This window comes from Cucumis melo, chromosome 5 (genome assembly GCF_025177605.1).
Source record: "Cucumis melo cultivar AY chromosome 5, USDA_Cmelo_AY_1.0, whole genome shotgun sequence".
In the NCBI taxonomy this organism is placed as follows: Eukaryota; Viridiplantae; Streptophyta; class Magnoliopsida; order Cucurbitales; family Cucurbitaceae; genus Cucumis; species Cucumis melo.
In genome coordinates this window covers 26,643,676-26,660,200 of record NC_066861.1, presented here as the reverse complement: position 1 = coordinate 26,660,200, position 16,525 = coordinate 26,643,676, and the positions used below count along the sequence as shown (strand labels likewise).

Below are 16,525 nucleotides of genomic sequence, written 5' to 3'. Positions count from 1 at the left end.
TTTTGCCATATTCACATAGAAATACTATTAGGAATCCCTCTGCCTGTAAGACCTTCAGTGCTCGTTGGAAACATAAGAGTATAAGGTAAATTCACAGGCCCAACTCTATTTTTCAACTTAGGATCTTGGTTTCTCTTCATAAACATGTTCTCGATTTCTACTAATTTTTTCTTGAACTTCTCAAATGATTGCAAAGGCTGTTCATCCAAAGTCCATTCCTTGCTGTTTCTTTCCCCTAAATAGACCTCATCAGAAGAATGTCTTGAAGAGATTTCAGTTAAAGCAACACTTGAAAGATCAACTTGAATTGTTTTCATGAAAGCCTTTTCAGGGTCTGATCTGAGTTCTTCGTATTCGATACTTCCTTCTTCTGGTAAGAATCTAGTGCTCGTTAAGGGTCGGTTAGGGAAAAAGCCACCATAATGATATTGTCCAAAGTTAACTGAAGCATGAAGAGCCGAAGAAATCCATATAATGATTGTACAAGAATCTATAAGGTCTTGGAGTGATTGCATTTTTGGCCACCAATGTTCATTTTTCTTGTCTTCATGGCCTTTTTCTCTAAGTTCTTTCCACCATGATTGGAGCTCTGAGTCATTAGAAACCATTTTGTCATCCTTATAGTAGAAAGAGCAATAGTCTACTACCCATGTTTTGATTGCACTCCAAATCTCAAGTCCATCACTAGCATAGGGATAATCCTCTATTAGTAGTTTGAGTCCATGCGGAGAATTTGCATCCTCAATTGCAACTCCTCTAAACAAATTATAGTAATTAACCACAACCTAATGGTTATGAAATCGACAAAAAAGAAAACAATAAAACATAAAGCAATAGAAAATAGACACATGTTTATGTGGTTCACTGACGAGAACAATCAATAGACAAATTTATGCAGTTCACTAACAATATGTTAGCTACATCCACGAGCAAAGAGAGAATGACTTTATTAACAAAGAGAAAATCCATAATATAGATCATATGCACCTTAGAGTTGGAGATCGAGTTTATATAGAACACTCATATAAATCCTTATATTTGATCATTCGAAACCTCCGTATATCAAATTCAAGGTTAATGAAGGTGTTAAATATTGGATTATTTTCGCATGATCAAATGCCAGTTAAGCTTTGGAAAGAAAAATTAAAGTAGTTTGTTAAGGAATTGTATAGGGCGTAAGCATTTGATCTTCGATTTTTTTTCTTTAACAAGTCCTAAGAGAGATCGAATCAAAAAGTACATCTGGTTATTTCAACTAACTAGGTTAATGTGACTTTAGCTCTCTCATCACATCTCATTGATCTTCAATCAATTTTAAAAATTTAAGTTTATAAAACTCTAATTAATGGTTGGTTATGAAATCCATACATTCCTATTAACTGAAGATCCTAATAGTGAGCATCTTTCCATCAATTGAAGGAAGAAGCATAATGATAAAAAAAAAATTCTGTTTTTTTGAAAAGAACACATTGAAAAGAACCCTAAGCATAATGATAATTGAGCCTTAGCTCACCCAATTACCAAAAAAAGTATAATTAAATTAAAAGAAAATTGGGATGCATAGTAGTTTGATTTGATCAATTACCTCTTAATTAGATCAGTAGGAAGAGCTTGTTCAGGGAAGACCCAATTCTTGTAAGCAAAAGAAGACATCTCCATAGAATATTTAGTTGGATAATGAGTTCTCTCAATAATGCCATCAACGTTAATGAGAGATTGCCTAGCAATAGCATTGATTTTCATTGTGTCCTTGAAATGAGGAATAAGTAATTTGTGAATTGGATGAAGAACACTAAGTTGTCTGCTTGTTGCTATCACAAATGGCTCAATTACTGCATGTGTATTCAGCCTACAAATAAATATATACAACAGACGTCAAATATAACACAACACAATAATTTGTAAATATAGTAACAAATTTAAATTCAAATCTTCGATTTTAGATCATATCGCTAATAGAAGTCAATCGACCTAGAGTCTATTATTTATTGATTTTCTTATATATACAATCATTGTCCTTCAAATGCAACATAAATTATTCTGGGAATAATATATCACCAAATGTTAGTATTTTTTTTACTAAAAAATGTAGGATCTTTTTTTAGAAAAATTAATATATATAACATTATTGTACACCTAGGGTATAACTTTTTTAGTACTTATGTTTCTTAATTAATTTCTTAAATTTAGAAAGTGATTTCAATTACATTCTTGAATTGTCAACTGCAACACAATTAAATTGTTAAACCCAATTCTGTATATACTCCATTCAAAAAATAATATATATACATACATGTCTATATATATATATATATATATATATATATATATATATACTTTTTCCATATATTTACATTGATATTTGTACAATTTTTTTTTGGCATAAATATAGAAATGAATAAACATTTTTATAGTTACCTTGTAAATTAAAAATAATGAAACATAAACTTGATATAGATTAGAAACATGTTTTAAAATGAACATTTTTTTCGAACCTTTTTATAATTCTTCAAAAATATTTATTGACATCAACATTTTTATCATATCGATGTTTTAAACTTTAGTACTAACATGTTAACTTGGAAGAGAATTAAAAATGCTCTGTCCTCTCTCCTCTCTCCAAATCCCCTACAAGCAGTTATTCCCCTTGCCGGAAGATACAGAGTCACTTGCAACAGCTACACAAAATGGCGGCTCCGCCCATCATTCTAATTTCAACTAAATTCACCCACTGTATTAACTACAAGCTCAGCCTTTTTCCTGCTGTTAAAAGGTCGCTTTCTTCTTCAGTCCCTACCACTGCTTTCCACCCTCCTTCCTTGTCTTTTTCCTACATTTTCCCAAACAATGGCCTACTTCAAATCACTTCCTAGATCATGCAAAATCGAAAGGAAGGAATTTGTCCTTCACCTTGATAAATATTCGAAGCACACTCACTATTGGTTAACCGAAACTGGAGCACACAAGGCTTTCTCCATTGAAGCTTCCCCAAAAGACTTGGACTGGATAAGAAGTACCCTGAAATCCTTGATTGCAACCCCAAGTACAAACCGATTCTTTCTTGAAACCCGTGACTCTGAACAATGTATCTGGATCAGGAAAACAAGAAACAATAAAGGATGTACGGCAGAAATCTTTAGAGTTGATCAAAAGAACAGAAAATCATGCATTCTAGTTCCGGAAGGACCTGAGAAAAGTGGCTGGGTCTCCTTTCTGTCCATGATTACACCAAAAGTAGAAGTGAAAGCAAAAACAAGGCCAGCTTTTTTGCCAAGGTCCAGTCCCGATGGTCGCCTTTCCCCTCCCATTGATTACCACAAGAGATCATACGCAAGAGCAGTCATTGAAGGAAGATCTTCTGCTTCAAGTGATTCAAGCGACTCTTACTCAAGTGATTCAAGCCATTCATCAGGTAATAGTCTTTGTGTCTCTCCCTCATTTGATCTTCTTGAAAATACAGTGGTGATAATCAGAAGGTTCTTTCATGACGACTGGTACAAAATACTTCAAAACCTGAGGAAACAAACAGAGGAATCCTTCACGTATAACGCTTTTCACGCCGATAAAGCTTTGGTTCATTTTAGTTCAAGCATACCTGCAAACCTTCTATGTCAAAACAAAGGATGGACCACAGTAGGGAAGTACTCGGTAAGATTTGAAAAATGGTGCTCCATACATCATGCCACCCCAAAACTCATCCCGAGCTATGGAGGATGGACGACTTTCCGAGGAATTCCGCTGCATCTGTGGAATATGAAGACTTTTCAGCAGATTGGAAAAGCTTGCGGAGGCTTGATTAAAGTGGCTGAGGAAACCAGATCAGCAAAAAACCTGATAGAAGCAAAGATAAAGATCAGATACAACTATTCAGGCTTTTTACCAGCAAATATAAGGATCTTTGATAATGAAGGAAACAAATTCTCCATCCAAGTAGTTACACATCCAGAAGGCAAATGGCTAATAGAAAGGAATGTAAGACTTCACGGTACCTTCAAGAGACAAGCTGCTGCTGCTTTTGATGAATTCAATCCTGAATCAGAACAGTTCTTCTTCGAAGGAATGGAGGCCATATCGCCGGATTTTCTTGCAACCAGCTCCGACGGCCGCAAAAGTAGTACCCCGGACCAACCATCTGCATTAAAATCGGTTATCATTAAACCTGACAAAATTGCCACGTCGCCGAGCTTATTAAATGAAGAGGCAGTTAAAGTTAGTAATGCGCATGCAACGGCTAATAAATCCGGATTAGAGATATTACCTGGGATATCCAATGATGGCGTGTTGGATAAAGGAAAACAGAAGGTTGACATTCAGCTTCCACCAATTTCAGCTTTAAATTTGGATAAATCTAAAAGGAAAGTCTCCTTCTATTCTCCCTGTAATAAAACCAACATCTTCAATCCGGATTCTGCGCCAGCCAATCATTCTCCTTCATTAAGTTCTCCTGAAAAAAAACAGAAAGTAAGTAGAGAGAGAAGTATCAAGAAGAGATTGCCCTCCACTCAGCCGAAATCAAAAGCCAATCAGAAGAAAGGAGAATTAAATATTCAACCAATTCAAATGATGGCACATGAAGAGGAAGCTTCTAAAAAAGGTCTTTTCCTCACGGTTGACCTGGGAGATCTGCCAATCTTGGATCCAAACAAATCACTTGAAGACCATCATAGCTCTGATAATGCAGAAGTTATTGACATAACAAACACCGAAGTGGTCCCCGAGACACCTGAAATGAAAATGCAAGTTAACGAGAATTCAAATTCATCCTCTGAAGTCAACTACAGAAAACCAAAACATGCTCATAAAAGAAAATACTACTACAGGAAAAAAGAAGAAAAAGAGAAAGATTCGGATTCAGAGGCCTTCAAAAAACAACTTGCTTTCTGGTTAAAGGATAATGGGCTGAAACTCTCTGCGGTCAATGACTCTTCAAGGGCAACTACTTCAACAAATGTTTTGATAAACCATATGAGTTCGGGGATAGTTTCAAAGGGGAAAGGGGATTTGGGGACATCCATTGTAAAATGAAACTGCTTACTTGGAATGCAAGAGGTTTAGGCTCCCCTTCTAAAAGAGCCATAATAAAAAATACTATAATTTCATACTCCCCTGACTTTGTGATTCTGACTGAAACTAGGCTTAAGATCACAAACAAGAGAATCATTAAATCCTTATGGCCCTCTAATAGTATCAATTGGATCGCTAAAAATGCTTTGGATAGTTCTGGTGGGATTTTAATTCTTTGGGATGCTCAGATACACTCTATTTTAAGTCACGAGGAAGGGCTTTTTAGCCTATCTGCCAACTTCTTGTCCAACAACAATCTGTCCTGGTGGCTAACAGGTCTTTATGGTCCAGTTAAAAGGAGGGAAAGAGCTCGTTTTTGGACTAATCTTCATAATCTTCAACATCTTAATTCATTTCCGTGGATTTTAGGAGGTGATCTTAATGTTATCAGATTGAGAGAGGAATCAACATCTACTTCCAACTCTACCTACAGCTCAAAAATGTTGAACAGTTTCATCAACAATAATCTTCTGCTTGATCCCCCTCTCATAAACAATAGATTCACTTGGTCTAATCTTCGGAATCCTCCTACTTTTTCTCGAATCGATAGATTCCTTTACAATTCTTCTTGGAAAAATCTCTTCAGTCCACACACAACAAGGACCCTCCCAAGATCAACTTCAGACCATTTTCCTCTGGTTTGTGAAGATTCCAATCCCAAACTCAGTTGGGGTCCAGTCCCTTTCCGCTTAAACTCCATAGCCCTCAATGATCCAGAGTTCAAAAGAAATTTGGGAAGATGGTGGGATAATTCGATCCAAGATGGTCACCCTGGATTCTCCTTCATACAAAGGCTAAAATCCTTAGCTAAGTTTATCAAACCTTGGCAAAAGGAGAAGTTAAACTCCTTTGTCTATGCTAAAGATAGTATTGTCAGGGAAGTGGACTCTATCGACAAGAAAGAATTGGATACCCCTTTGTCTCAAGAAGAAAGTGATCGTCGCCTAGCTCTTAAAGCTGATCTCAGTGAGCTATCTCTTAAGGAGTCCCAATTCTGGTACCAAAGGGCCAAAAAGCTTTGGCTTAGGGAGGGAGATGAAAACTCCTCCTTCTTTCATAGAATTTGCTCAGCAAGACAAAAGAGAAATTTTATTCAAGAAATCCAGGATGAAGAAGGCTTGATTCAGAATACAAACAACGGTATTTCATCAGCTTTTATAAAATTATTTTCAAGGATTTATGAAGGCCCCACAAAAAGCGATTCTGTTTTTATAGACAATCTAGATTGGAATCCGATTGAGCATTCTGAAGGGTTAAACCTTTGTGTCCCTTTTCTGGAAGATGAGATTAAAGGAGTCATAAACTCTTTAGATGGTAAGAAGACCCCTGGTCCAGATGGTTTCCCTATCTCCTTCTACAAATCCTTTTGGCATCTTCTAAAAGAAGATATCATAGACATTTTCAAGGACTTTTATGACAAATGTGTTATCAACAAGAATGTGAACAACACATTCATCGCTCTGATCCCAAAAAAGAAGGATTATTCTAATCCTAAAGACTTCAGACCGATCAGCCTAACAACATCCATTTATAAGATCATTGCTAAAACCCTTTCAAACAGGTTAAAGACCTCCCTTCCTGATACCATCTCAGGAAACCAGCTGGCTTTTGTCAAGAACCGACAAATTACTGATGCTATCCTAATGGCAAATGAAGCTGTGGACTTCTGGAAGGTGAAGAAGATTAAGGGTTTTATTTTGAAGCTCGACATTGAAAAGGCTTTTGACAATTTAAATTGGGATTTCATCGATTTTGTCCTAGAGAAAAAGAATTATCCTATCCTATGGAGAAAATGGATAAGAGGATGCATAAGCAATGTCACATACTCAGTCATTGTCAATGGAAGACCCCAAGGTCGTATTAAAGCCAACAGAGGTCTTAGACAAGGTGATCCTCTTTCTCCTTTCCTGTTTGTTATTGCCATGGACTACCTTAGTCGTCTTTTATCTCATCTGGAATCTTCTGGTGCAATTAAAGGGGTCTCGTTCAGTAATAATTGTAACATATCCCATATCCTCTTTGCTGACGACATTCTTCTTTTCATAGAAGATAATGATGTTTTCCTGAATAACCTTCGAATGGCTTTATCTCTGTTTGAAAGAGCTTCGGGCCTTAAAATAAACTTATCGAAATCAGCTCTGGTGCCAATGAATGTGTCTGAATCTAGAGCTAAGGAATGTGCTTCATTTTGGGGTATATCCTGCCATTCTCTCCCCCTCTCCTACTTGGGAGTTCCTCTCGGTGGCAACCCAAAATCCAGACTTTTTTGGAGCAATGTTGAAGGAAAGATCCAAAAAAAGCTCAATAATTGGAAATATGCTCAAATTTCCAAGGGAGGAAGACTTACTTTAATAAAGTCAACCCTTAGCAGCCTTCCTATATACCAACTATCTGTTTTCCAAGCTCCTTCCTTGACGTGTAAAAACATTGAAAAATTCTGGAGAAATTTCCTATGGAAAGGTAATAACAGATCAGAAGGTTCTCACTTAATCAACTGGACTAAAGTCACGAAATCTAAAGAGGAGGGTGGTCTGGGTATCTCAAGGCTTCATGTGACAAATAAAGCCCTCTTATCTAAGTGGCTCTGGCGTTATCTCTCGGAACCTACAGCTCTTTGGAGGAATCTGATTCAATGCAAATATAAAGGAAAATACCCAGGAGATATTCCATCAAACATCTCTTCTAGCACTCCTAAAGCCCCATGGAGATCTATAATAGGCAATATTGTCTGGTTCAGGAGCAACCAAAGTTGGGATCTAAATAATGGAGATCAGATCTCCTTCTGGTACTCTAATTGGTCTCTAGAAGGTTGTCTCTCAACTGCTTATCCGAGACTTTTTGCTCTTTCACTCGATAAAGAAATCACAGTTAAAGTTGCTTGGAACACGCTCGACAGCCAATGGAACATAAGATTTAGAAGAGAGCTGAACGACAGAGAGAGGAGTACATGGGCAAAAATTTTAGAGATTCTTCCTTCTCCGAGACATAATAGAGGTTCAAGCAAGCCTACCTGGATCCCAGACAGCAAACATTCCTTTTCCATTGCATCTGCTAAAGTCTTGATCTCTCGGCAGCTGAATCCATCTTCAGAGGACCCTCAATCAAAAATTCTTGAGATTATTTGGAAGTCCACAATTCCAATGAAAATCAAATTTTTTATGTGGTGCCTGATACAAAGAAGAATAAACACGATGGAGGTTATTCAACAAAGAATGCCCAATATTTCCCTTCAACCCAACTGGTGTGTTCTTTGCAAGAAGGATAGTGAATCAGGAACTCACCTCTTTCTTCATTGCGAAGCTGTGAAGCCTCTATGGTCCTTTCTCCAGAATGCTTCCAGATTGATTCCCAACATCGACGATCTGGAGGATGTGTTTTCCTTCTTTCGGTCCCCAAATTGCTTCAGCCCGAATCGCAAGGTCGTGTTTTGTGGAATAATAGCCATTTTTTGGGAAATTTGGTGTGAAAGAAATATTAGAATTTTTGGATCCCCTAGCTCCCATAAAACAACTGCCAATATGTGGGAGGATTGCAAAATCCTTATAGGCAATTGGTGCAGTAGGGACTCTTACTTTAAAAATTACTCGGCTACTACAATTGCTTTAAACCTTAGCAACTTCTGTAATTAACTCTTGGGCTTTTCTCTAGCCCTTCATTAATAAATCTGTGTGTCTAGAGTGGTCTTAGGCTCATCCCTAAGTCCTATCTAGCTGTTTCCTTTAAAAAAAAAACTTTAGTACTAACATGATATATATGCATGCATGATGGTTGATTAGATCTTACAATTGATTAGTCCATGCTAATTTAATTTCAAGGAGTATTGTTGTTTTCCAATATCAAGTTTTCCTAATGTTAAAAGAGAAAATATATATTTTATAAATAATTAATATATTAAACCATTTTTTAACACAACCTCTACAATTATTTCAAATGAAAAAAACGTTTACAAAATAAAATAAAAAAAATAGAATCTATAAATAATAGATATAGTAAAATGATAGATGTTGCTCACAAACAATGATATAGAAGTTTATATATCAATGTTTATCAATGTCGTCAATGATAAACACTAATAAAAATCTAGTTATCAATGTCCATCTTTTATTATATCTATTATTGATAGATCATTAAATTTTACTATATTTTTTAAACATTTTGGTCTTTTATTTTACATATTATATATCCAAACTTATCTTTTTAATTAATTAAGAAATTTACCAATGACTAATAAGTTGGTGATGACCATTATCATTGATAGCAACATAAGCCTTAGCGAGTTGCCAGAGTGAGGCAGCAACTCCTTTTGTAGCTGGTAACAGCACTCTACTAATGACACCATACTTGTTATGTTGAGGGTGTGGCAAACTTAGTTCAATCGCCAGAGGCTTCAATGTCCCATCTTTCTTTAGGAATAGAATTGTTCTTGTTGCATAAATCTTGGTAGAACTTGTTGTGTTTATTCTTCTAAGAAATGGAATCACATAATCATGGTGATCCAATATATAGAGTTTGTTTTGCTTCATTGCCTATTATCACATAATTAAAAAGAAAAACGAAATTAGTATAGTTTAGCAGTAGTTGACATGTCCACCGTCTTTAGTGGTTAGGAGAAAATATTAGCTTTTACCCTTTTAAATTTTGAGGTTTATATCAATTTAAACATTTTATTACGATTATTTAAAAACCAGTCATGCATTTGGTCTCAAATGTGTATAGGCTCTTTCAAAATCTGGTTTTGCAAAATAAATTATTAGATTAGATATATGACTAACGATTCTCAAATTTCATTTATTACTATGAGTCTAAATTGATTCATTTTTATAACTTTAGACGTTTAATTCATACGCAAATTAATCATAAGTTTTACAGATCATTTTTTCATATAAAATTTAAAAAATTGCATAAATTTAAATACTTAAAAGTATTCGTCCTTCAATTGATATAACTTCTAAAATTATAAATGGATAACTATATTATAGTTAAAAATTTTACCTCATTTACGGTGAATCCATCCAAATTATTCATGATGTGTTCTTCGGTTATCTTACTCTTTTGATCTCCATAAATGTTAGGGTCCAACTTGCTTGATGGTGGGAATTCCTATAGTTAAATTTAGAGAAGAAAAAAACAGTAATAATAATAAAGAATATAACAAAATAATTAGTTAGACTTATTTGCAAACACAGTAAAATTTTATTTTTTCTTTTATCTATGATAAGTCTATCAAAGATTAAAAAAAAAAATCGTATTTATAAATATTTTGAACCATTTTGATTTGAAAGAAAATTACTTGGAGACCACAAATGACGGCTGGGTTTGCTCCAGCCAACATTTCTCTAGCGAACTCTTCATCGGTCTTCCATCCTGAATAATTATCTGTTTAATTTACCCATAACAAATGAGTTTAGTAAACTTAATTTTTCAATTAATCATAACCAAAAATTCAGCCTACACAATAATCTTTTTTTTTTTTAAGAACAATAATCCTTTTTGATGTATAAATCCATCTATGCAATGGTAAGAAACTTCATATTCAAGTCTCAAGATGTGTCCTTGGTGCAATTTTTCTGTATTGTACTCCTTTATTTTATCATTTTGCGTATTCGGATTGCAAGTCAAAAGACTTACCCATATAGATTTCATTTGTTGAAGATCTCACACTAAAAAAAATCAAGGAATGACCTTACATATATAAGATATATATAGATAGGTTACTTCTCTTTGTGTCCATTGGTTTTTGAGACAGTACTTCATATCCTATCTCAAAAATTAAATGGTAAAAAAAAGAGTATCCAATATTGCAACCAACTTTTTGTAATATGTAAATGCTTCTGGACTTATCTCTAGCCCTAAACTCATGTACTTCGTGCTTAATAAATATATTCTAACAATGGATGAGAGTATTTTGAGAATATCCATCTTGTGGAAATGTTCAATATCACCCTTGGACCCTAATATCATTTTTCAAAAAAAAAATAAGAAGAGTGTTCGAGACATTTGTTAAGATGGTCTATTATTGACCGGTCCCTTTATATTACACTATATTTTTCATGTAAAAGCCCAATATTACGAGGTTTAATCAGCTTTTTCATAGTGGGATCCATATTCGTTTCGATTTCATAGGCTCTGATATCATATATAAAATACAAATAACTCAAGTTTTATAAAGTCTCACTGTTCACGATCTTTTCAATGCACAATCCTCAACATTACGTACCTTGAATCAGCTGGGGCAATGGGAATTTGAGCAACTGTTCACCATCAGTTCTAAGAAGTTCCTTTAGAAATGGTTCTTTAACAAAGCTCCCAAGTGTTGAAAGAAAATGTGTTGGCAAAGGAAATCCACCATTGTAGAGTTTAAGTACATCTTTAAAGGACCCAAATTCTTTGGGGTATCTATTAAAAAGCACTCCAAATTTATGTTGAAGAGATTGGGCAATTGATTTCAATTGATAAGCAAATATCTCGGATATCTTCTTGCCAAAGATTGATTCATCTCTAGGAACGTAAATGCTTTTTATGACACTTTTTAATCTCTCCTCGTAGTTGACATCTGCAATAATAATTAACATGCAATACATGTCAATGGTCAAAATTAAGATGAAATTGTAAATTAAAATAGATCGTGGGCATGTTTATAAGCTTAATTTTAAAAATATATATCTTTATTGTATCGGGATGTGCTGAGGATGTTAATTAAGGATTTGTTAACCTAGTTGAGATATATTTTAGTGCATCTATAGATCTCACATCTCCAGTATCCTGTTCAAAAAAAAAAATACTTAATTTTAAAAAGTCGAACTCTATATCACTTTATATTTCAGACTTCGTTTTGCAACCATTTTATTTTTTTTTTTCTTGAAAATGTCAAAACATGCTCTCTCAATGTTTTGTTTATAGAAATTTGCATCTTTACTAAGTAAAAGAATTGAATTTGTAACCAAATTTTAAAAATAAAAATAAGTTTTGGGCATTTTCAAAAATAACAAAATTTTAAAACTATTCACAAAGTATGGAAAATCCATTAAACTCTCTATAGTCTAATTTTATGTTTTTTTTTATTATATTTTGTAAATAGTTTCAATTTTGTTTTCTATTCATGATCATACAAATTAAATAGATACAAATTCATGGTCATACAAATGATCATACAAATTCTCCTATTTTAGAAACTAATATTTTCTTTTCAAGAATTGACTCAAACATTCAAAATAAATTAAATAGATAAAGAATCAAGAAGTTTAGGTTATGTTCGGTAGGGAATTTGAACCTAATGATTTTAACGCGAAAACAAAACTATTTTTCATGATCTCGTAAATTTGTTTGATATTCATCCAAGAATGTCAACTAAGTTGGCAAATCCTTAGTTTCCTCGTCTTAAACCCATCCCAAAACACCGTATTGACTAAATGTGTTTGATACTATATATTATATAGTTGTAATTACTCCACAAAATATCACGGACAAGGTAAACTATTATTAACTTTTTATTAACAAATTATATGTTAGAAAAAAATTATAACTATTGCTTCGTAATACTAGATAATTTATGATAGATCACATAATCTCTTTCAATTTAAAAAGAAAATGAATCCAGTCTATAACCCGACATACCACATTTCTAAACATTTTATTCTAATTTCTTTAATATAATTCTACATTTTAAAATTTACGGTTCATAATCCAGTTAAAATGAAAGCACAAAAGTATTATTATTTTCAGAATTTTCACTATTCGAAACACAAAACCCAAAATTAACTTTTTCGAAACAAAATCGAAATGGTCGGTGGAACAATTAATTTCCCGAACTCGCTGAATTTATAAATATAAAACAAATTTCAGATTTTTATCCAACGGGACAGATCATAAATAAGTGTTTATAGGCTTAATTATCGTCAAAAATTAAAAACTAAATGACTCCAAAACTGAGCCCTAAGAACTAATGAAGTTGGTGAAAAATATTATTATAATTAATTTGAACCTCTTCTTGATCGTGGTCTTCCTGTTCTTCCTCTGCGAGGATAAGGATAACTAGTACTCCCTCCAAGAATAGGACGAACAAATTGGTGACCTGCATCAGGATCAGCAATGTCGTTGTAAACATCATAATCATAAATTCTATCCCATTCTTGATGCTCTCCTTTTCCATCTCCTCTTAGATTTAATAGCTCTTCTTCTCTGTACTTACGAAGTGCTTTTGGTGTTTCATTTGGGAGATATGTCTGCCAAAACAAAAATTAGTATGATAAATTACAAGATAGATTAAAATAATGATGATGATGAAAAATTCGAAAGTTGTTTGATAAGTATTTTTTATTGCGTTTTGCGACATTTTTCAACTATGATTACTAAACGTGAGTCTTAGTTTCAAGCACTACTTTTACTCACAAGTTTCTATGTTTTATATTTTACTCTCTACTAATCTTTTCAAAATCTAAACTAAATTTTTAAAACGATAGTTTTTGAAAGTTATAACACAATGATGGTCTCTCCGGTTCAAGTTTGTTTTTCTTTACTGAAGTTGAAGTGGGTTTTTAAGAAATGTGAAAGTCATAATTAAAAAGCAAGAAAGAAAATGAGCATAAATAAGAAATTAAATAAAAAAAATTTCTTAGACAATCTCGATTCGATTGCCACCTCCATAGCATCCTTATCATCCTACTTTATTCTTTTAGCAAGATATTAGAGTTCAAAAAAAGGTACAAAAAGATGCATGTAGACATCTCAATTAGGTTGGCACAATTTTAACATCATCATACACCCGAAAAATAAAATTATTATGAAGACTATACCTACATAATATACCTTGTTGGCAAAAAAAATTCTATCTTTATTGTATCTTCTTTGAGGGTAAACCCATGAGTTGCAATCAAAATGGACTTTTCCATAGTTAGGAACATCTTCAAGAGTGAGGGATTTGAGAAAAAATTCACTTGTATGTCCATTTCTTATATAGAAAGCTCCTGGATATCCAAAATCATCTTCCCATTCAAAGTTTATTTCAAACACCGACTCTTCAGCAAATATTGGTGGGAATGAAGTCAACCACTTCTCCAAATAAGCTCGCCTTCCGACTTTCCCTTGTCTCTCGTTCGCTATATTCAAACACATGATGCATTAAATTATCAATCAAATCAAAAGCTTTAACTTGATAGGATTATATATATGTCCCTTAGGTTTAAATTATAGTTTGTTTTTTAATAAATGTTTGCACTTAGAAGAAGAAAGAGAGCATCGTAGCAAACACTGTGGCGCTTCGACATATAAGTTTCATTTGGATCATTGAAGCGACGCTTCAACGTTAGAAGTAGAGTAGTGTTAACTAAATAATTCATTTTTAACGTTTAATTCGTATAGAAGTAATTGTAGTACTTAACTTAATAGTTAATGGTTTAATCACTTTTTATTAGAATTTGAACACACCGTGCATGGTGTAAAAATCATGCAACAAATTACGACAGATTTAATATTATATCAGTGATCTAACAAAAGAATTAAAAAACGCTCAAGTACAAAATAATATGACTGCAGTGGCAAATATACATACACATATTGTGGGGTTGGTTTCAATAATTATATCCTTGAACTTTGAAAACTTGTAAGTAGACACAATTTCTTTTTTATAAAATTAAGTGTTTGATCAGGAAAGAAAGGAATAATAGTAACTCACGTTCCAATAGTTAAAATGGAAAGTTGAAAAGTTCAAGAATATTTGTTATAGTCTAATCGATAAGAATAATATAATAATGATAATAATTGTTCTGACTACACAAACAGTGTTACATACATAATAAGTAAGAGAGAAGAAAGTAGCCGTAGGTATAATTGATGACAATTATATGATATTTTCATTGGTTTAAAGATGTAAAAGGTCGGTACACTAAATTACACAACCTTTTTACCCACGTATATATTTTCATCCACAAAAAATAATGATGTGTCATGGGTCCATGCATTTTCAATATATACCATACCATTGTAAAAAGATAGGAGTAGGTTTGTTCCATTATTCTAATCAAGAATAGTAAAAGTAATTTATTAAAAAGAGAAACTTACAATGACTATCAATCTCAGTTGCACTCACGAGTTGCATTACAATTCCACTGCCCAACAGCTCAGTGAAACCATCAAGAATACTAGAATGAAACTCAGTGATGTTCAAGACATTGCTTCTAATCAGAATCACCTTCCCTTTGATCTTCTTCTTCCCGAGCTGACCGATATCGCTAGCACGGTCGATAAAATTCCCTCCAGCATTTACGATGGACCCGGCAACGTCCCCGGTCGTTCTAAGAACGTTGCCAGTGATTTTAAGGGCATCTCCTAGAATAATCTTCCCAATCATTTTTTTCTCACTATTTTACTAACTGAACTGAAGAATGGATGATTTGAAGATGTGAATTTCATCAGGTATTTATAGCTGAAAAAAATAATAAATAAACAAACAGATTATTGTGTATAAAAACTTGAAAAAATATTATTAGTGAAGAGAAAAAACTAGAACCACAATTTTTGTGGTGGGATCTTAGGAGTAATCGATTTGTCAATTCTGTAACAGTTTAAATAATCGATTTAGGCATTCTTTCTAACTTGTAATTGATTCCGTAACCATTTGCTTCCGTTTTGTGTTATTTATTTCATTTGTATTTCTAGCAGTTCTTTCCTCAAACAGTAAGTTCTAATTTTATTGAAATGTTCATTCTAACTTAAACTTTTCTTTTAGGCATTGTTAGTTAATCATTATTAGTTCATCAACTCGTTAAGTACACCATGAAATTTTATTCATCTCTCAATTTTAATCATTTATTTTTTTGATTATGAGTGGCTAAGCTTTTCTTTTTTATCCAAATATATGTGAAATTGTGCTATAATGAAATTGAAGTAGCAAAAACCTAATGTGTAAAATAAAGTTGATTCCTCGGACGGATTTCGCCACCTAAATCCAAGGACCAAATAAATAAATTGAAATATTTCACAAGAACTACTTTTAACAGTAAGTTTAGGTCGAACACAGTAAGCACGATGAATTTCTCAAGATAACTGTTTCCAACCAAAGTAACCAAATGGGGAGAATTTGAGTGTTAATTGCAAATGAAATAAAATTGCTAAAAGTAAAATTGGATCCCAGTTAGCTTGGCCGGTCAAAATGGGTTTTCTTATCAATTGTATTACGATCTAGGACGAGTAAAGCGTTGAGTATTTAGTTTTCAAGCGTCTGACTAAATATTCATGCAATTCAATTCTAGGTTGGATTTATCCATGTTTATTTATTAAAATCAACCAGCAAACAATCCTAAAACAAGACATTGCTTAAATTCATGAACAATTCATGAAATTATCATATCAAGCTCTCCGAAATCATGCATATATATAATCATATATTTTATAAATTATTAAAAAATTGAAACTCATAGAAAAACTTAAAATTCCATAATTAATATCAAAAATCATAAATTAATTC

The 16,525-nt window shown here is 33.2% G+C and overlaps 1 protein-coding gene across 1 annotated transcript; it reads right to left on the bottom strand.

The window, feature by feature from the left end:
* Nucleotides 1–11: 11 nt before the first annotated feature.
* Nucleotides 12–15,423, bottom strand: LOC103494845 (probable linoleate 9S-lipoxygenase 5). The gene is made up of 9 exons (XM_051084701.1): nucleotides 15,121–15,423; nucleotides 13,870–14,159; nucleotides 13,046–13,286; nucleotides 11,282–11,617; nucleotides 10,355–10,440; nucleotides 10,057–10,164; nucleotides 9,283–9,590; nucleotides 1,586–1,849; nucleotides 12–756 (listed from the first exon to the last, which is right to left on the bottom strand). The coding sequence occupies exons 1-9, from the start codon at nucleotides 15,407–15,409 to the stop codon at nucleotides 12–14; spliced, it is 2,667 nt and encodes an 888-aa protein (XP_050940658.1). The 5' UTR covers nucleotides 15,410–15,423.
* Nucleotides 15,424–16,525: the final 1,102 nt, after the last annotated feature.

Excerpts from the sequence above, each read along its gene's own strand:
- LOC103494845 (XM_051084701.1), bottom strand. The coding sequence starts at position 15,409 with ATGATTGGGAAGATTATTCTAGGAGATGCCCTTAAAATCACTGGCAAC. Across the intron at positions 14,160-15,120 it reads AACTGAGATTGATAGTCATT|CGAACGAGAGACAAGGGAAA; the intron begins GTAAGTTTCTCT and ends GTTTGAATATAG. Across the intron at positions 757-1,585 it reads CCTACTGATCTAATTAAGAG|AGGAGTTGCAATTGAGGATG; the intron begins GTAATTGATCAA and ends TAATTTGTTTAG.